The 20,057-nt window shown below is 56.7% G+C and overlaps 1 protein-coding gene across 4 annotated transcripts in view; it reads right to left on the reverse strand.

The window, feature by feature from the left end:
• The window catches only part of ADCYAP1R1 (ADCYAP receptor type I), a 56,144-nt gene extending 38,747 nt beyond the window's left edge, over nucleotides 1-17,397 (reverse strand). For 3 of the 4 annotated variants that reach the window (XM_036864195.1, XM_036864194.1, XM_036864196.1), the window contains exons 1-3: nucleotides 16,943-17,223; nucleotides 5,619-5,757; nucleotides 4,343-4,448 (exon numbers count right to left, since the gene is read on the reverse strand). In XM_036864195.1, coding sequence (XP_036720090.1) covers nucleotides 4,343-4,448; nucleotides 5,619-5,669 — 157 coding nt within the window. In that variant the 5' untranslated portion in view covers nucleotides 5,670-5,757; nucleotides 16,943-17,223. Of the gene's footprint in view, nucleotides 1-4,342; nucleotides 4,449-5,618; nucleotides 5,758-16,942 lie in introns of all 4 variants that reach the window. The other variant, XM_036864193.1, reaches the window with a different exon arrangement.
• Nucleotides 17,398-20,057: the final 2,660 nt, after the last annotated feature.

Below are 20,057 nucleotides of genomic sequence, written 5' to 3' on the forward strand. Positions count from 1 at the left end.
ACTGGGGCTGGGCCCAGTAATCTGGGTTTTAACAAGCCTTCCAGGAGGTTCTGATACAGGTTTAAGCCTGAGAACTACGGACCAAAGAAAAACAGGTTTGGACAGAAACAGAACCCTTTGTCAGATTTGGGGAGCGAGTTCCACAGAGGGAGGGTCCCTACAGACCCCGCCCCCTCACCACGCTGGGGGTCTGTTCGCTCTCAGAGCAGCTGGGAGGCACAGACAAGAAGCTGATCGTGCTCCGAGGATGGGGAGCCTGGGCCCAGCCTTGCAGTGGTTCCCCCGCCCTCCTCCAGGCCTCTCTTCTGGTGAGGGTGGAGCTGGGGGCTAGGATACACACTCTGCAGCCTGGACAGGCCTCAGAGGCTGGGTCAGAATAGCAATGTGCAGGCTTTCTTGTCCCTCCTCCAAGCCACTTCCCTCCTGCCCCTGCCAAGGCCGCTTCAGGCCTCCCTCTTCCATCTTCTCCAGAGTATGGGGCGTGGGACCCCCAAGGAGGACCACACCTGACCAGCCCACTTAGATGCAGGGAAGGCCTCCAGATTGATGCAAGCCCGCAGTCCCACAAAGAGGACGTGCTGGCAAGACTCACCCTGGGCAGGCAGGCTGGCCGGACTGAGCCAAGAGAACAAAGCGGCCAGCCCAGCAGGCAGTGCCTGTGCCTGTGCCCTGTGTGGGTCTGGGGACGCTCCAGAGAGGACGCGCTGGTTCCCACGCACAGGAGTCCTTTCTGCTTCTCTCTGGGCACAAGAGCACTGCAGCACAGAGGGCCCTCCCTGGCTGGGACAGCAGACCTGGGTCCTGTCCCAGAGCTGGCTCTGGCCCTCGGTGTGACTTGGCCAGCAACACCCAACTCTGGCCTCAGCCTCTCCGTGTGTCACATGATACAGCCGGACTTGGTGCTGTCTCAAGTTCTGTTTAGCACTCAGGAGTTTGGAATGAGGGACAAAACCACTAAATATATCACCTCAACAACGGTCCCAATAAACATCTTTAAAACCCGCCAGGGACGCTGTGGACAAAACCACCCAGTCAGAAAGCTTGCTTTCACCCTCCACTATCTTACCTATATTTTCTACCCCCTTCAGCTGCCTGCTGAGCTCCGGTGCCCCTCCCCAGCATACCTCTGTCCCTCGGCTTCCATTCTGAAGGCCCCTATATGCATTACGGTCCCACGTTCTCTTTGCGGTGGAGGTCCCAGGATCAGTGAGGGATATGGATTTGAGGGGATGCAGGTGCCCTCCTGGGAACCCCTCACTATCCCCCCAACCACACGTACATGCCACAGACACACCTCCCCTCTAATAGATCAGTGTCTTCATTCCAATGCACTCACTTTATGGGATTTAAAAGATCATGGGGACATACAAGTAATATATACATATATATATATATATATATATATACACATAAAAATATATATCCAAGCATTGCTGTGAATACACACTCACAGTCACTGGAACAAGCTGACAGATTTTCTTTTTCAAGTGTGTTTCCGGGACATCGGCTGACCCCTGGCCAGCGTTCTGTGCATGGTGCATGTGCTTGGGACAGAAGGGGCAGGGGAGGCGCAGAGAAGGGGTACAGCAAGAGGGCTGGCCTCTCTCATTTCACCCCAAGCACAGATATTAATACCATAATGCTGATTCTTGCTTATAGTCAGATTGGACTCTTGGCTCCCAGCCGGGTTTGCCTGGACACTGGGGGCTGCTCTCTGGCCCAAGTTGACATAAGCACCCTGGTGGAGGCTATTCTCTGGCCAACCCAGTGGCTCTCAAACTTGGATACACTTTAGAATCGTCGGGAGGCTTTTAACACGTGCTCTCAACAAGTCCCCCTGTCCAAATGCCAATCACGCTGGTGTGGGGAGGGCCTGGCCATCAGCCTCTTTAAGTTCTCCCAGAAGCTCTGCAGGCCCCGCCCCTGGCTTTGCCCTCACTCCGCCCGGGCTGGACACCTAAGATCCCAGCTCGTCATGTGAGTTGAATGAGTGCAGGAGAGCGTGAGGGGATAAGTGAGCGAATGAATGAGCAGGTGGATGGGTCACTGAAATTCTTCCACGGGCTTGGGGTCCTTTGACCAGGTTCAGGTTTGGGGGTGACCGGACTCACAGGGCCCCCGAGGCAGGGCTAGAAGAGGGAGGTCCAGGCCGGGTCCTGGGGAAAGCTGGAGGGATAGCAGCTCAGGGGAAGCTACCACTGCCGTCCCCTCCGACCTCCGACTCCAGTGGCGGCAGACGTGCAACACACAGATACCCGCTCCCGGGCCCTCAGCCACGCGTCCCTCTAGCCCATCCCCACCGACTCCAATGCAGGGTTCCAGACCTAGGGGCGGACTCACTCCCCTCCCCCACCCGCCTCTTGCTGCTGTGGTTCCCTCAGCCCAGAACGTTCTCCCCAGTCATCCATCCCTCAGCTCTCACCTGCCATCAAGTGCCTCCTCCTCCCTAGGGCCTAACTCAGGGGTTCTTAGCCTAGTTTCTCATCAGAATCACCTGGGGAGCCTCTAAAAACCACAGTGGCTACAATGGAGTGAGGTTCTGGTTTAACTTGTTTGGATTGTGTCTTGGGTGCATTTTCCTCAAAGCTCCCTGGTGACTCTGACGTACGGCCAGGTCTGAGGACCAAGGACCTGATGTAAACGCCACCTTCTCCATGAATCCTTCCCCACAGAGAATTCCTTTCATCGTCCTCTCCTGAGCATGCCTGGGGGTGAGAGCCCCTCCCGGCAGCACTGGTCTGCCCCTCCTGGGGTGGTATCCATCTTTCCATCTGCCTCACTCGTGCTCACACCTCCGCCTGGATGCCCCTGTGGGGGAAGGCGGGGGGGTCTTGTCCTCTCCCTGCCCAGGGCTCCACAGGTGCAATTCGCCTACATGCCTGCTGGCCCAGTCCCGGCCCCACATCCCACCTCAACCCATCCCTACAGACGCTTCCTACTACTCGATCCCAAGTATATCTGAGACCTGCAAAGCAGGAACAATGGCCCCGGGTTGGGAGGGAGGGCACCTGGGTTCCAGGCCCACCTGAGCCTGATACTCCCCCTTCCCATGCTTCTAAAGAGTCACTGCCCTCCAGGCTCCACATTCCCATCCCCTACACAAGAGGCCTGGAAAAGATATTCTTTGAGTCTCCTGCAATTGTGCACCCATCTAGGCTCCCTGCCTCGGTTTCCCTGGCTGGTGAGGCCTCAAATCCACTTTTGGCCTCAGTTAGAGCTGAGCAAGAGCTCACCTGGAGGGAAAGGCCAGCATGGCTGGGAGTGACTCCATTACCAGTTACTGCCTGCTGAGCTGACTGGCTAGGAAGCCCAGCCCAGCGGGACGATTGCATTTAACTGGGCTGCAGACTAATCAAGCATTTAAACAGATGGTGCTCAGAAGAGCTCCCTGTAAATGGGGAGGATCGGGGGGAAAAGTGGACCCCTCTAGGGTGGGTGGAGAACCCCAGCTCCAGTGACTGAGGCATGAGGGAATCTGGCGAGTCCTCCAGTGACGCCCCTACCCCCAAATCCCCGACTTCCCGCACAGACCCTCTCCCTGGCCCTGCTGGAGTCAGGAAGCTGAGGGTACCCTTGCTCTATGGGCCTCAGCGTCCCATCTGCACAGCAGGGGAGTTAGGAGGAAAGGGGTTACACAGAACAACTGGTTCTCAGCCGGGGCCATGCCACTCCCTTGGGACATCTAGAAAAGTGAGGCTTTTGGGACTGTCATTGCGATCAGGGGGTGTTAAGGGTATCTAATGGGAGACCTAAGGCCACTAAATGTCCTGCAGTGCATGATACCATCCAGCACAAGGAAGCGGCATCCGGCCCCCCATGCTGGTAGCAGCCCCAAGAGAATAGCAGCACCAGACACGCACAGGACTGGGGTTCCTGCTGCCTTGTTCTCTGCCTTCTGATGGAATGAGCCAAGGAGACGGGAATGATCCCACACCTCATGCTCTGGGGGGACCAGGTGCTCTCTAGCTCGGCCACCAGCAACAGCTGTGTCCCTTCCACCACCAGGCCCAGGCGGCCTCCTAACGAGCTCTCTGACAGCCACTGCTCAGCCCAGACACCAGCTCTATCCCAGCTCCCATGGGAGTGAAGGCGGCCACGTCCAGTCACCCGGAATAGCCCCTTCCAGAGGGAGGCATCCAGGGCAGGCCATCCCCAAGGAGGGCAACCCCAGTGTCACTGCCTAGAGCAGATCCAGGGCTCCATCACCCCAAAGGGCTTTCTGAAGGACCCAGGGACCTGTACCCTCCACTACTTTCTATAAGTTGGCCAGAGGCTGGGACATGACTTCTAAGGCTGGCCTGGATGTGCCAGGGGTGGTGGCCCTCCCCGCCACCCTCCTCACCTGGGGAGGAGTCATTCAAGCCCAGCAGCTCGTTGGCCCTCTGGATCTTCTCCAGGCACATGGCTTGCTCCTTCTTGAACATGCAGTCAGAGTGCATGGCGGTAGCCTGCAGGAGGCACAGGGGATAGACGGTGAGAAGGAGCAGGGAGGTTCACCTACAAGCCCTGCTACCTAAGCCTCAGGGGCAGCGGGGGAAGGGGAGCAACAGAAGCAGGAAGACGATAGTGACAGAGAGATTTCAGAGCCAGCGGGGACCCTGCCTCCACTTCGTCACAGATGCCATGAGGACTCTTCCCCTTCACCAACTCAGTGTGGGACCTGGGCAGATCCCACCCGCTTCCTGGGTCTCAGTTTCCATGTCTTATAATAACATTAGCAAGCACACACAGAGCACTGTACTAACTGAGTGCATTACTCTGTCATATGCACGCATATATATATCAAGAGTACTACAAAGCAGGCACTATTTTTACCATTTCCCATTCTACAGATGTGACACTTAAGCACAGAGATGTTACGAAACTTGCTCAGGGTCACACAGTTTAGTAGTCTGTACAGCCAGGATTCAAACCCATGCAATCCAGCTCCAGAGACCACGAGGCTACAAGTGCACTTTAGGGGAGCAAGCAGGGGGTGAGAGAGAGGAGGGGCTGAGAGAGCTCATCCTCTCTCTCCTCTGGGGGCCCGGGAGCTGCAGGTGAAGGACAGTGGTAGCATTCCGTGGGGCTTAGTAGCCACTCTCATCTACTCCTGCCCCATGTGACAAAGGAGGAAACTGAGGCTCAGAGAAGTTTAGAAACTCCTGCCCAAGGTCACACGGCTGGTTAGTGGCAGATACTGGATTTAAGTGTAGGACCAAGTAACTTGCTCAGAGACATGAGCAGAGAGCAGCCTTCTGAGCTCTAACCTGCCAGAGACTAGTGAGCTGGGGACCAGGACCACAAGAGCCTTCCGCGGCCTTGACGAGGGCCCCTGCATACAGTTGAGCAGGTTATGTACTGCACAACTCTAAAGGCTGCTGCATATGTTACTATCATAATAGATTTGTAAATTATGTAACAATTTCTGGTCAAATCAGTACAGGGTCTTGAGGAAGGGACACCCTTTTTAGTTCACACAAAAGCGCCAGATGGTCCAGGGGGGTGCTGGCAGAGATACCAGCCATGGGAATTGAGCTTGGCTGATAGCACACAAAAGACACAGGTTATCTGGGGTGGGAGCTCAGGTGAGCCTGGGGCTCCAGCTGGTCATGGAGGGGAGGGTCCTGGGCCCTTACCATAGGCAGCAGCAGGAGGGCAGCCAGGGAGGCCTGTACGACGCTGGCCATGATGTTTCTCAGCCCAGAAGGAGGCTCAGGCCAGTGCTGCCCGCCTCTCACTCACAGCAGCTGCTGCTCAGCCCCAGGTATCTACAGGCTAGAAAGAAAGGAAAGGCATGAATCCTGCGGGTCCAGCGGCATAAGAGGGGCGGCGACAGCCCCCCACCCCTACCTGCAGCAAAGCCTCCAAGGGTAACCCCCCTCCATGCCTTTGTGCTGTTCTTTATTCTTCTATCCCACAAGCATCTGCCGAGTGCCTACTCACTACCAGGCACTGGTGATACAGCAGGGAACACGCTGGGTCGGGCGCCGTCGGACTACAAGAATGGTCTGAATGGCTTTCTCCTCTGCAGCAGGTGACTGTGTCCCCAAATCTCCCTCCACAGGAAGAGAGTTTTAGCTGGCACATGCGTGCCCAACTGGAGAGGACATTTCCAGGTCCCTCTTGCTCTCAGGTGCGGGCATATGATGAATTTCCCACCTATGGAACGTGGGTGACAGTGACACGTGCCACCTATGCACCACCTGTCCCTAAGGCATCACGTACTCACCCCTGCTGCTCTTTCCCCCTCCCTGATGCCGGACCCAGGTTGGACAGAGCAGCCAGGACAACACCGAGAGGTGGGGAGCGACACACCAAAAGGAGCCAGGATGACTGAGTGCACCCGCGGCGCTGAGCCAGCCCGCCAGCCTGACAGCCTACCTAGCTTCAGGCTGCTACGTGCCCTTCTCTCTAACTCACTCACTCATACAGGGCCGCTTTGTTCCAGCAGCCGAGCCTGGTCCCCAACAAACATAGCCTCCTTTCACCCTGCCTCAGCCCACTTGGCCTCCAGGATGAAGCCTTCACCAATGCAACAGACAAAAAGACTACCAAGGAGGATGTGCCCGGACCTCGAGGACCTTCCCCCCAGAGCTCCTGTGGCTCTGAGGCCCGAGTCGCTACTAAGGACCAGAAAGGGCACGGGCAGTTGAGTGAGGAGCCTGAGGGAGCCCCAGCACATGCCCAGAGGAAGAGTCCAGTCTGCTTCTAAAACTGATCGTTAACACATATTCCCTGCAAGCCAGCAATTCTGCATCTGGTTATCTATCCTAGAGAGATATTTGTGCTTATACAGAAAGAAGCATATGCAAGGATATTCACTGCAACATCATTTAAAATAGCATCAACAGCAAAAAATGCGGCAGCCAACCATCCATCATGCAGGCACTGTTAATAGGCCCCTGCGTAGCCATACAATGAAATACTATACAGTAATTAAAATTTTTTGTTACTATTAAATTATTATTAAAAAGATTGAGTAGGCCCATGTCAGGGCCACCACTAACCCACAGGTGCCTGGTTTAAGAGGCCCATGGGGGCTGCATCCCAACCATGAGTCCTTACACACCCCCCATCAATGGGCAGAGCAGCCGGTACCCTGGGGCCCTTTGTGCCCCCAGTGGCTGCCTCCCACGCCTCCCTCCCTCTCTCCTTGCCTCAACAAGCTCCCCTTGGCCTCTCCAAGCTCAATCTGGCGACAAACGAGCACCCGAAAAGGAGAAAGAAAACCAGCTGAAGGAAGGTTCAAGGAAAAGGGGGTCCGTTTTATCTACCCACTGTTCTGCCTTTTTGGCGCCCACTTGGAAATACTGAGGGACGCTTTGGTATCCCCAAGAGATGCTCTGAGAAGCCCAGGGGGGCCATGGGGATGCTGGCCCAGCCTCTCCCCCAGGGGTCAGGAAGGGCTGGGCAGGCTGGGGAAGCAGTGGCCTCAGCACCCCCGGGCACCCCAAGCACAGGTTTCAGCCTCTGTACCCACTCCCAGTACCTTCCATACACCTGGTGGCCACAGGCTGCCTCTGGCATGATGTGACACCAGTGGTCCGTAGGGGGGTTGGCCATCCCCACTATCCCTGGGGAGGCCAAGGCCCTGTCTGCAGAGAGCTGGTGCTCCCTACCCACCCGGCTGGAAGAGAGGAAGGCCGGGCCCACAGCTTCTCAGCAGATGCTACAGACTGAGGGCCTAGAGAAGCTACTAAGGCAGAAGGCCTCCGAGACCTGGATTGACTCTCCCGCACATAGGACAATGTCAAGCCAAGGCCTGGTGGGGTCTGGGGCCAGGGAGGCTTCCACCCAGGACAATCCTGGGTGCCCCCAGCACCTCCCTCAACCCTCCTGGCAGGGGAGAAAGCAGCCACAGCCTGTGGCCTGGGCCTGGGTTCTGGCCTCAGCACTTGGCCACAGTCAAGACCTTTGCTTCTGCGGGTCTCAGCCTTCTTAGCCGAGAGGAAGGGGACTCACCATGTCAGCTCCCTCCTTGGCCTGCCTCACAGCCAGCCGGGCCCAGACAAAGCCAGAGGAGGGAGATGGGTGAATGGCCTGTGTCTCCAGGTGGACACATGGCGCTCCTTCCTGGAGGCCGTCGCCCTTGTACTCCCAGCAACGTGCCACCAGAAACACATCTCTTGGGAGAGACCTCTGCCCTGGGACACAAAGCAAGCTTCCTGGAGGAAGAGGCCTGGGAAGAGGGAAGAGTGCTCAGGGCCCCCTGAGATGGCAAGAGCACTACCCCCTTCCTTCAGGACTGGGTTCCCACAAGTGGAGACTCACGGCCTCCTCCCCCGAGCCCTGACCCGGGACGCAAGGTGAGCTCTGACCTCTTAACACAGTCCTCAACGTGGGCTGCTCAGCACAACCACCGAGGACTGTTTAAAAATACCCCTGCCAGGGCTTCCCTGGTGGCGCAGTGGTTGAGAGTCTGCCTGCCAATGCAGGGGACACGGGTTCGAGCCCTGGTCTGGGAAGATCCCACGTGCCGCGGAGCGACTAGGCCCGTGAGCCACAACTACTGAGCCTGCGCGTCTGGAGCCTGTGCTCCGCAACAAGAGAGGCCCGCGCACCGCGATGAAGAGGGGGCCCCCGCTCGCCGCAACTAGAGAAAGCCCGCGCACAGAAACGAAGACCCAACACAGCCATAAATTAATTAATTAATTAATAATAATTTAAAAAAATACCCCTGCCCAACTAAGTCGGAATGCCTTGGGCTGGGGACCGGGTATCAGTGTTGTTTAAGCTCTTCAGGTGATTCTCATGTATAGATAGGATTATAAAGCCTCCATTTTAACCTTAACTTATTAGAACCAAGAGGGCTGGCCTGGAAGAGCTAGTGGCTTGCCCAGCTGGGGGTGCTCTGGAGGGCAAGCGGGTGTCAGCGGGCAAGCAGAGAAGGAGTTTGTGTTTTGAGGACTGGCGCGCTCTCTCTCTTTCTCTCAGACACACATACACACATACACACACACACACACACACACACACACACAGAAACAGGTCTACAGAGAAGAGCATAAAGACACGTCAACTCCACAGAGAGAGACATTTATCCCCAGGGCACGCACCTGAAGGCATCAATACAAACACCCATGTGTGGAATACACAAAGGTGGAGATTCCTTCAGGGACTGAGAGACAGCTCCACACACCTTCACAGAAATGCAGAGGCACACTCAGAGCACAGCACAAAGGTATGTGCAGATGCATCACACAGCGATTTAGATCTTCACATATGTTTATCAAATTATTGATGCATATAATCACACACACACTCATTCTGCAAAGGCATTGAGATATTCAGCGGCAGTGAGATTTATTTGGATTCAGATGTGGCTGCAGGTACACATACATATGAGCATGCGCGGACACACACACACACACACACACACACACACACACACACACACACACACACACGATGCCCAGACTTGCGGGATGCTTATCCCTGCAGTGGATTAAAAACAAGCTGGAGCAAGCAGAGGTCCCCGCCTAACCATCCCCTCGTTCTCTGCTTTGTCACCAGGCTGCTCAGACAACGCGGTGAACCAGGAGAGCAGTGTGCCCCCAGCCCAGTGCCCCAGGGTGGAGGGGTTGGGGTACTCTCAACACGAGGCCTCCTCTGGCACTAGACCCGGGTTCCTGATTCCCACTTTTGCCCCCTCTTGTTCACCTTCCCCAACTACAGTCCACCCTCTGCCCAACAGGACACAGACACTCACTAGCCAAGAGGTGGAAAGAGGGAAGCTGGGAGCTCCCAGACCTTGACCTTCCCACTCCCGACCTCAGCTGGAAACCTCAGGGACGACCTCCTGCAGCCTCTCCAGGATGGTGATCTCAGCCCCCAGCTCTTCTCCCCTGACCCCCGCCCCGAGGCCACTGGGCACAGCCCCTGCGGGACAATGCTCAGAGCTTACGGTCTGAGGCCACCTGTCCCAAACCTCATGCTCCTCTGGACCACATGCCTGGCTCCTCTGTCCCAGGAAAGCACTTTGAGATGTGTCCCCTGGGTCAGCCACTCCCAGCCCTGTCCCCTGCGCCCTGTCCCAGCTGCCTCTTTCCTCTGGACTCCCCCAAGCTGCCAGTGACCCTCCTAAGGGCCAGGCCTGGCCACTGCAGCCTGGGGTTGGACTCTCCCCTCCCTGAGGATGGATGCTGGGCTCTTTCAGCCCAGCCACGCGTGTGGCTCTGGATGACCTGGTCACTGATATTCCCAGGTGCTCTCTCTTGGGTCCAGGCTCTGCTGGGATAAACTGGCTTGTGCAACTAATCTGAGGACAATTAAACTACCTCCTGGCATTTAGTGTGGTGGACTTGTGAACCATTTTGCTAGGGTTTTAAGCTTAAAGACCTCAGGGAAGCCACTTAACTTTTCTGTGCCTCAATTCAATTATATGTGAAAATGGAATAACAGTAATACCTACTTCATAGATGTTACTGGGAGGCATCAACCAATTGATATAAGTAAACTATGGAGAGAGGAGTATAGCCTGGCTCCCAATAAGGGCTATACATGTGTTAACTATTATTATTATCTTACCACTTTGTGTTCAGGTTTTTCCACCTTCCTGCTGCCACCTCCACCACCATAAGCCCTCCGTCATATTCAAAATAGGAACATCAGGCCTGCTGCACTTTTATTTGCTAACGGCTAACATTTATTAACCACTTGGTACATGCCAGGCACTCTTCCAAACAATCAATATGCATTAACTCATTTCACCTGCCCCAAACCCAGGCAATCGTTCCTAGCATTATCCTCATTCTATAGCTGAGGCGACTGAGGCACAGAAAGGCTAAGCAACTTCCCCAAGGACACACAGCAAGCATGCGGTAGAGCTGGGAAGTGAACCGAAGCAGCCTGGCTCCAAAGCTTGCGCACTCCACCCCTATGCTCCTGCCACTCTCTGTTACTGGTAAAAGGAAGACCAGCTCAGAGTCCATTGGTACCCTATTAGTACCCTCTCACATCCCTGGGGACTGGCCAGGCCCTCTGCTACCCCTCTGCCCACACTTCTATATCTGAAGCACCCTCCTTAAGAAGAGTGAATTATAGACACAGCATTTCAGACCTGAAATGGACTTTAAAGGTCACCTCCCCCACAGTACTGAGTTTCCTGTGGGGAAACTGAGGCCGGGGGGTGGGGGAGACACTTCCCAAGGTCACACAGGAGAGAGTCCTGGAGCCCTGCCTGGCGGGAACGCACGTGTCCCCCTTACAGACTTGGGAGGACCTGCCCTCCTCAAGCCCCATAAGCCCAGCGACTGGCCTGGGGTGGGAACAGAAAGAGCAGCTGTGTCCTCCGGCGAGCCACTGCGCCAGGCACGCAGGAAGACGGCGTCATCAGTCAGCACACCGGAGCCGGCGGTGACTCACCGGGCTCTGACTTTCCGCGTGGAGTGGGAGGGGACTCGGAGACCCTGCAGCCACCTCCCACACTGCCCCACACCCTGCAGGACCCTTTCTGCAGCCCCCCAGCTGAGGGTGGTCCAGCTCCTGGGCTGGGGCGCTCACCCCTCTCCAGCAGCTAGTGCAGGGCCCTCAGGGGAAGCTTTGATGTCTCTCCGCTGCACCCTCCCAGGCCAGCCGTGAGCAGCACAGGCTCCTTTGCCTCCTGGGAGCCCCCCACAGTGGGAGCGCAGCATCTCACTCCTCCTCTCCATGGGGCCACACAGCCCTGGGTCCCTCTTCTGCCCTCATGGAGCTGAGGCTTCTCCTATTGGACTCCCCTGGCCGCTCAGCATCCCTCTCCACCGTGGGGCAGTGCCAAGCCGGACACCACACCGAAGATGACCCAGGCAAGGTGGGTCGTTCACCTCCCTTGCTCTACACACTCTCCCTTTATTAACGAAACCTGAGCAGCACCCACCTCCCACTTCCTCCTCGCCCGCCTAGTACAGAGGACCAGAGAGGGAAGCCTGAAAGATGAAACACTGCCCCTCCAACTCACCCCTCAAAGGGAGGGAACCTGACTTCTTTCTGGGAAACAAGAACCTCTTTCCTCCTCAATAAGGTCAGAGCTGATAAAGGTCAGTGTCCAATGCCGGAGTGAGGGGTGTTCTGGCAATCAACAGATTAATCATTAACGCTGACGTTCCTCTTTGATGTTCAAATGTTCCCCTTTCAAAGCCTGGTCCCCGGAGTCCTGTGCACAGCAGGTGACAGAAGCCAGGTCCCTGGAAGGCCTACGATGATTCCACCCAGGCCCTGCATTTTACACATAGGGAACCTGGGCTCAGGGTAGGAAAAGGCTGGGCACACATGCACACGGGTAGTAATATCCCATTTCACAGGTGAGGGTTTGAGGCCCAAAGAGACGCAGAGCCCTTCCCAAGGTCACGGTGCAAAGCCCTTCCACACTGGCTAGTTCAGGCACATCTCCTGTGCTGGAGGGGTCCTGGGAGTCCTCTGCCTGGGACTGCCCCCCAGGGCCTGAAAGAGGATGAGGGGAGAAGAATGGGAAGGAGGAAACAGAAGATACCAGAAAGGGGAAAGGAGGGGCGGGAAGTGATGGAAGGCGGTGGGAGGTGTGTGGGGAGAGGGCAGGAGGGAGGGCACAGGAAGCAGGCTCTGGCTTGTGGATAGTTTACTGAGCACCTCCCAGGCCGGGGGTGAGGCTGGGGCAAGGTGGGATGGAGAGCACTGCCACCTGCGCTGAGCCCTGCTAGCCAGCAGTCCCTCCAGAGTAGCTGTGAGTCCCTGGAAGGGTGGGCCAGCTCTGACTGGCAGGTGCCCTGGCACCTGGCACAGGTAGAGCATGCGGTGGGGACCCTCAAACCCTGAGGAGTGCCAGGTGGACGGGTTTAGGAAGGTGAATGCAGGGTGTCAAGGAACCCAGCAAGATACCAGGAGTTGGGGGTGGACGAGAGGGTGGAAGGCTGGTGCTAGTCTGCGGATGCCAGGGACACTGCAGCCTAGTTCCACGGGAGAGGGCTGGGGGCACTGAGGAGTGTTAAGCAGGGCAGTGAAGTGCTAAGCTTCCCATTTAGGGAGTATTCCTCAGAAGGCTGGTGAGCTGAGTGGAACGAGAAAAGCGCAGGCAGAAAACCTATCCTGGATTCAGGGTAGAGGTGATGGGGGCCTGGGCAGGGAAGGGCAGCTGGAATGGAAAGTGGGGGACAGAATCCAGAGGCTTGGGCAAGTGGGAAAAGAAAGTCTCCCTGGCCCACCCCTCCGGGGAAATGGCAGGAAAGAAGTGTCAGAAGAGTACAGACAGGAGGGATAGGAAGAAACCAAAGGCAGGACCCGACTCACCACACGACCTTAAATCAGAAACTGGGACATCGGAAGTGCCCGCAAAGGAACTGTATGTTTATTTTTTTGTCTCAGCCACCCTTCTCTGATGCCCATTTTTCACGAGGGAAAGGTGACAGCTAAGGCAATGCCTGGAGCTGGGATGAGAACGTCAAGATATTCCACAAGGCCAATCCAACCTCCTACCACCACCTCCAGGAAGCCCACCCCAGCTGCACCCACCTCCACTGGCCTCACCCTCCTCTAAGAACTACCAGCCCTAGATGAGGAGCCCCTTACTCCTGCCTGGGCTGTTTCAGGTCTCGTCCTTCTCTTCGTGAGTTTGAAGCCTGTCTGGGAACAAGGGGCATGTCCAGGTTTCCCTGAGGTTTTCCTACTGGTGGAGATGGGCATGCCCCTGGCCAAAGAGAGTGAATGGGAATGGGGGCTCAGGACCTGTTTGGTGAGCTCAGCGACACGATGTCCTTTCATTTTCAGGCATGAATGTTGTCTCTGGGTGTCCTTAGTGCAGGAGATTTATCACATGAACACAGCAGAGTCCTGTCTAAGGTAGGATGCTGAGGCCAGGCATTAAATAGATGGGCACCCTGAGCTCCAGGCAGGGTGAAGGGAAGCATCCAAGGCCCCCCCTAGGGCGGCTTGGGCCCCCAGGACTAAGCCCCTCCCTTCTTCCACCTCTTAAACCACTTCTCTTCGCTAACCTACAGCCCAGGGGTTCACAAACCCTTCCAGCAGGTCAGATCTGGCCTGTCACCTATTTTTGTACAGCCAGTGAGCCAAAAATGTTTTTTAATTTTCAAATGGTCAGGAAAAAATTAAAAGGCTCATACTTCATGACACAGGAAAATTGTATGAAATTCAAATTTGTGTCCATAAATAAAGTTGATCAGAACATAGCCCTGCTCATTTGCATAAGTATCATCTATGGCTGCTTTTACGTTACGACAGCAGGATGAAGCAGTTGCAACCTAGTGTATGGTCAGCAAAGCCTAAAATATTTACTATCTGGCCCTTTACAGAAAAAGCCTACCCACCCTCGTTCCACCCTCACGCAACAACACACACACGCTTTCTCCACTCAATGCAACGTGCATCTGGGCGCTCATTAAGGAAGACTTTGCGATCTTCGTTGGGGAGACGTCTGAGTCCCCAGGTGTGTCAAGATCTGTGTGAGAGGGTGTGTCCCATTGTCCGTATGTATGTCGTGCTCTGCTGTTGTATGTTTGCCCCAGCTCTCTGGCAGGTGTCATGGGAAACCTTTATGCCACCCCGGCAGTGTGTCACTCCCTCTCTGTGTGTCACTGTGGAGGTGGCTGTCACCATGTGCCTCTGACGGCATCCAGGGCTCAGTACAAACACGCCGCAGCTGAAGAGTTTCCAGCCTGCATGTTGCCAGGCAGCTGGACCACTAGGCCCAGACCAGTCAGACCCTGGACTTGTAGATTCCTCCATTCAGAGGTGGCCGAGGCTTCCAGGGCCTCTAGTCCCACCTGTCTGGGGCATGGGACCTCTGCTCACATACCTCCCCAGACAGGAAACCCACTGTCACCCCAAGTGTCGGCTCCACACTGGGTAGCTCTTGGGGAAGCAAGGCCTTCCTGGCACTGAGCTGAGCTCGTGCTCTGTGCTTGGCACACCTTGGTTCTGCCCTCTGGCAGACAGCACAAGGTGTCCTCTGCTTAACACTGCCAGCCCTGGGTCAATGAAATCTTCACCCCTAAGAGGCCAGAGACCTGGGACACTGAACCTGAGGCCACATCCCCAGGAAGAAAGCCACCTCATGGCCTTAGCTCTTGTCTTTCCTACCCTCTTAGGTGTAGATACTGATCTCTAAACACCCATTTTGTTTTGTTTTGTTCATTCAACACAAATTGAGGAAGTGTCCCAAAGTAGGAGCATGGCAAAGAGGGGTGGCCGCAAGAAAAAGGATGTATTCCAAAGTGTTTCTCCAATCAACGCCCTGCCAGCTTGAACCTTACACAAAACAGGACCTTAATGAATCTTTTAGCCTGATTAGTTCTTAGAATGTAGGAAAGAGTCCTTCAAGAAGCTCCCCAGAGATAACCCCTCTCACTGCACATAGGGGCAAACAGAATCATACGGTCTTGTCCCAGACACAGAATCATGGATGAACTACCCACCACAGGGGAGGGAAGGCAACGGGTTCGCCTCCCTGGTCACCCCACACACACTTGTTGATGAATTGTTTGAAAGATCTGGACAGGGCCTGCCCCAGTGTGTTCTATCTCTAATTCATACACTCAAATTTTGACTTGTGTCCAGACTGGCACCTCTGCTTGCCCTCCCCAAAGTCAGTGGAGAGCAGGAGCCCCAGATTCATCTGGGGACTGGGGGTTCTGCCAACCCAACCTGCACCCAGCACCAACTCAGACTGGGCCCCTGAGAAAATCTGAGTGCTGCTGCCCCCCAACTAAGGCCCACACATAGTTTTGTATCCCCTTCAGAAGCCCACAGCCTCTCAAAGCCTCTAGCCTGACCTTCACAATGCTTGTCTGCCTCTGCCCAAGAGGGTCCCAAGGCAGGGTGCCCTCCACAGACTGTGTAGCCCCCTCCCATCCCCCAGCCGCCCCCCAAGCAGTGCTGCTCACTAGAAAAGCCAAATGCTGTGTATTTTCTTTTGGTGTGTGTGGGAAGGCGGGGGGAGCGGATAAAGGAGACAAGCACCTGCACTAAAAGCATAGAAATCATCTGGAGAATTTAGCAGGGGTCCTCCATCCTTCCCCCAGCAGCTTTCAAAGGGGCTCTGAGCACGGGCCAGGGTGAGCTTCCACTCGAAGCTCCGCGTGAAATACAATCAGCTCCTGGCTGGGCTCTCCCCTGAGCGTCTAGCTCCATCCATTGGCACCCTGGCCCCTTCGGACCACCCCCCACCCAACCTGCAAAGGTCCTGCCTGCCCAGGATGTGGGCCCTAGCCTCCCACAGCTACAGCACGAGCCTGTGCCTTTAAGGCACCGGGCAGGGGTCTCATCTCAGGCGAGCCCGCTTCAGCCAGGGGAGGCCAACGCGTTTCTCCCACACGCCCCCGTGGGGCGTTTCCTCGCGGGACCGCAGAAGCGCAGGCATCCGGACCCCCACCTCTCTGCGCCGCGGGAAACCGAGAGACGACGCTTTTGAACAATCCCGAAGGTGTCACTACAGGGGGACATTCTCCGCCGGCCCATACTCCACCCTCTACACAGCACATCGCTTGCCCACCCCTCAAATCCCGTGAGGACTGCGGTACCCAGCCCCCTGGGGACCCTCCAGCTTCGCCTAGCCGCGTCCGTCTGCCCTGGGAGTAGGGAGACAGGTCCCTGTGGGTCCCTCCGGCCGCAGTGCCTTCCCTGCCCCTGGTCCTCCCTTCTGGCACGGAGAGGGGCACGAGGTAGCTAGCTGACCCCACCCCCTGCGAGCTGCAAGGATCGGTCGCCCCTGAGCATGATCCCAGATATTGGGAGGGCGGGGGGGGGGGGGCGGCGAAAGGGAGGGTATCAGACAGTCGCGCAGGATGGGAGCAGCGGCGGGAGACGGCTTCATTTAGGTTTCGGGAGGTTGGCCCCGCTCTGGCCCTGGCCCGCTCTCCGTCGGTGAAGGACGCTGCTTGCGGAGACAGCCGAGCTGGAGGAGGGGCTCCGTGGTCCCCAAGGGGCGAAGGTTCTGGAGTCGGGGGAGGGCGGACAGGGCTTAGAGGGGCAGGGGCTGCGGGGCGGCCCTTACCTGCTCACAGCGGGGCCTCGCCGCGGGGCCGCGGGCTGCGGGTCGGCCCGGGGCAGACTCCGCGCGGAGGGCGCGCAGCGGCGAGTCCGCGCCCCGAGCCGCCCGAGGACGGAGAGCGTGTGCGCTCAGCAGCGCGCGCCGAGCCCGGGTCTCCGCGTCCGTGTGTCCGCCAGCTGCCGGTATCCGTGGGTCCCTGCGCGGCAGAGTGAGCTTGTGCGCACGCGGGGACCGCGCTCGCCTGGAGCCGCCGCTGCCGCCGTCAGTCGCCGCCCGGGGCCCAAGCGCTGCGCCCCCCGCCTGCCCTCGCCCGCCCTGCGCGGCGCGCCCGCCCAGCTGGGTCTGCGCTGCGGGAGAGGCGCCGCCTCCGCCGCGAAGGCAGGCCGGGGGCAGGAGGGAGGCGGCCGACCACCGCCTTCCCCCGCGCACTTCTCAGGCTGGGGGTGGGGTACAGGCCAATGGGCGCCCGGGGGAGGGGTTAGGCCGGGGATGGAGGGGAGCGGGACCCCGCCCGCCGCACATGGGAGCAGGAGCTTCGGCGCAGAGACCTGGCGGGGAGGATGAGGAGGCAACAATTCCCCTCTGTAGTTCGGCTTCGGGCCTTCGCTTACCGCCCTCCTTTCAACCCTCCCAAGGTACCCAGAGCGAGAAACCCTCTGCCTTCTCCCTCCCACGTCCTCCTGATTCCCTGTGTGAGCCAGCTCCTCCTCCTCCAGGAAGCCTTCCTTACAGGGCAAGTCCCAGACTCCCCTTGGGATTTTCTTTGCCCACACAGCCCTGGCCTGGGAAAGTCAGCTAGCTCCAGGATGCCTGCCTGGATGTCTTCAAATGTGATCCCCTAGAAAACGCCTCTATGGCCAGAAAAGGGAGGTGGGGGCCTTACTGGGGCGGCCTACAGCAACTTAAGATGACAGTGCTCTGGAGTCAGACTGCCTGGCTTCAGTCCCTGCTGTGCCAGGGCTAGCTCTGTGAGCTGGGGCAGGGGACTGGGCATCTCTGAACCTCAACTTCTTCCCTGTACGTGGGAATCATAGTACCTACCCCCCACCTCTTAACAACAGCATTAAACAAGAATGGTACACACATCCCAAAGTAGGTTTTCACTGATTTTATTTCCTCACTAATGAGTTAATACCTATTGCTACTGTTATTGTAGTACCACTCAGCCTCCTCCTAGTACAGATGGATAAGTTGAGGCTTAATGTGGGGAACTAAACAGGTCAAAGCAATGTAGCCAGTTGGTGGTGGAGCCAAAGCCCAACAGAGGACAGTTACCCTCTCCCACCAGCCAACTCATTGCTCCCACCTGCCCCTGCTCACAGCTTCTGGTCACTACCCCAGGTGTCAGCATCCCAAGGCTCCCTCCATACCCCCATCCACAGTTCTGCAACCAGGCTCTGTCTTTCCTTATTCAAGTCATTGTTCAGCTTCCCTGTGGGCCTGAGTTTTGGGTGTGGCCACCTTGTTGAGGAAGCTTCAAGGAAGAGGAGGGAAGAGAAAGAGACTTAAGCCTTTCCTTGGGAATTCTAGTCCAGCTGAGGAGGAGAGAACTGGAGCGTGGAGCAGGACTCCATAACGAAAACGAAGGAAGTATCTGGAAAGATGCGAGGAGTTCCCTGGGTCCGCTCAGTGAGTTGATGATTTTTCTTTACTGCACAGTGAACCCTGCCCCCTTCTGTATACCACACTGTTGGTCTTCACGGATCACATTTCTTTCAGTCCAGAAAAGCTTCCTGGAGGAGGAGAATGTTAGTTCTTCTCTGTATCAGTATAGGGTGAGACCCCTCTGGAAAGAAGAGGGCCTGGTGCCTTGCTGGAGTCAGACAGACAAGATGGACAGGACTTCCCCCTGGTCCTGGGTACACCCCTTTCTAGATTGTTGCCATGACCCCTGGGAGCCTACTCTCATCTGTCTCCAGCCCGGGTATCTGAAGATCAAATGAGATGCTGTGTGTGAAAGTGCTCTGTAAACTGTGAAACGTCGTGAGGGGGAAGGAGGGGCTGCGGCAATCTCTGAGTCAGGAGAGGAGCATGGGGCACGGGTCGTTGGAGGCATGAAGTGTGAGGAAGGGTGGAAATCAGAGTCACCTGCAGCAGGCCAGCTGTCCCTGGGAATGTCAATGGTCGGGCCGCCGGATGAGGACCCTTGGCTCTGAGTCAGCCTTCATTTCCAGGTTTATTCCCTTTTCCATACTCCAGGTCCCTCTCTGGGCTCTGGATCCCCTGCCCTCTGTTCTGTGTCCCGGATGTATGTCATGGTGTGGGCAGTGAGCAGGTTGGGCACCCCTTCCTCTCTGCCTGGGCAGCCAGTGGACAGGAATGAACCCGCCGTCCTCTGCTCACACCCCTTCCCTTCACCTGTTCTCCCTTTGCTGCAAGGTCCCTAGCCAGAGGGTGGGCTCTTAGCTGACCATAGCTAGGGGTCAGTCAGGGCTCCAGGTCCCACTGTGCAGTCCATTCCCTGCACGGGGCAGGTAGGGGTGGAAATCCAGCTCCTGCTCTGCCCACTTCCCACCAAGCCAGGAATGCAGAGTCCACCAAAAGGGGTGCTTTTTCTAGGTGGTCCAGGACAGGGCACCTCTCTAATTTTCTCCAAGGTGTTGCAGTCCTTTTAGACGGCTTCTAATCCCAGCCGTACCTAGTAGCATCAGCCTGGATGAGGCACAGGAATGAACATCATCAGAGCTGGGATCCAGGAAGGCTGGCTAGTCCCCTTCTCTATGAATGAAGTGCCCAAGCCCGGAGGGGCCACAGGACTAGCCCAAGGACACACTTTTCAGACTAGGGACTAAAGCTTGTGTCCATGTGCCCAATTTAGTGTGGTTCTACCTAGTGGGTTACCCCTATCATGCTGAAACAGGCTGGGCTTTCATGCCCCAGACCGTTCTCTGCCCATCCAGGCATATGGCTTTGGTCTCTCCAAACAATCTTGCTTCTCCTTGAGCAGGAGCTATGCCAGGTCTGGTCCCCCAGACTGAGCCTCCCCAAGGACAGGAGCAGAGTTTCCTTCTTCTTCCAAGATAGCCAGCCCCTCCTCACCCTGCCTGCCTGGCTTGAGGGAGACGGGAGGCCGAGGGACCACCCCTGGGAATGGTCTCCTTCCAGAGGACCCCTTGAG

This window comes from Balaenoptera musculus, chromosome 9 (assembly GCF_009873245.2).
Source record: "Balaenoptera musculus isolate JJ_BM4_2016_0621 chromosome 9, mBalMus1.pri.v3, whole genome shotgun sequence".
Classification (NCBI taxonomy): Eukaryota; Metazoa; Chordata; class Mammalia; order Artiodactyla; family Balaenopteridae; genus Balaenoptera; species Balaenoptera musculus.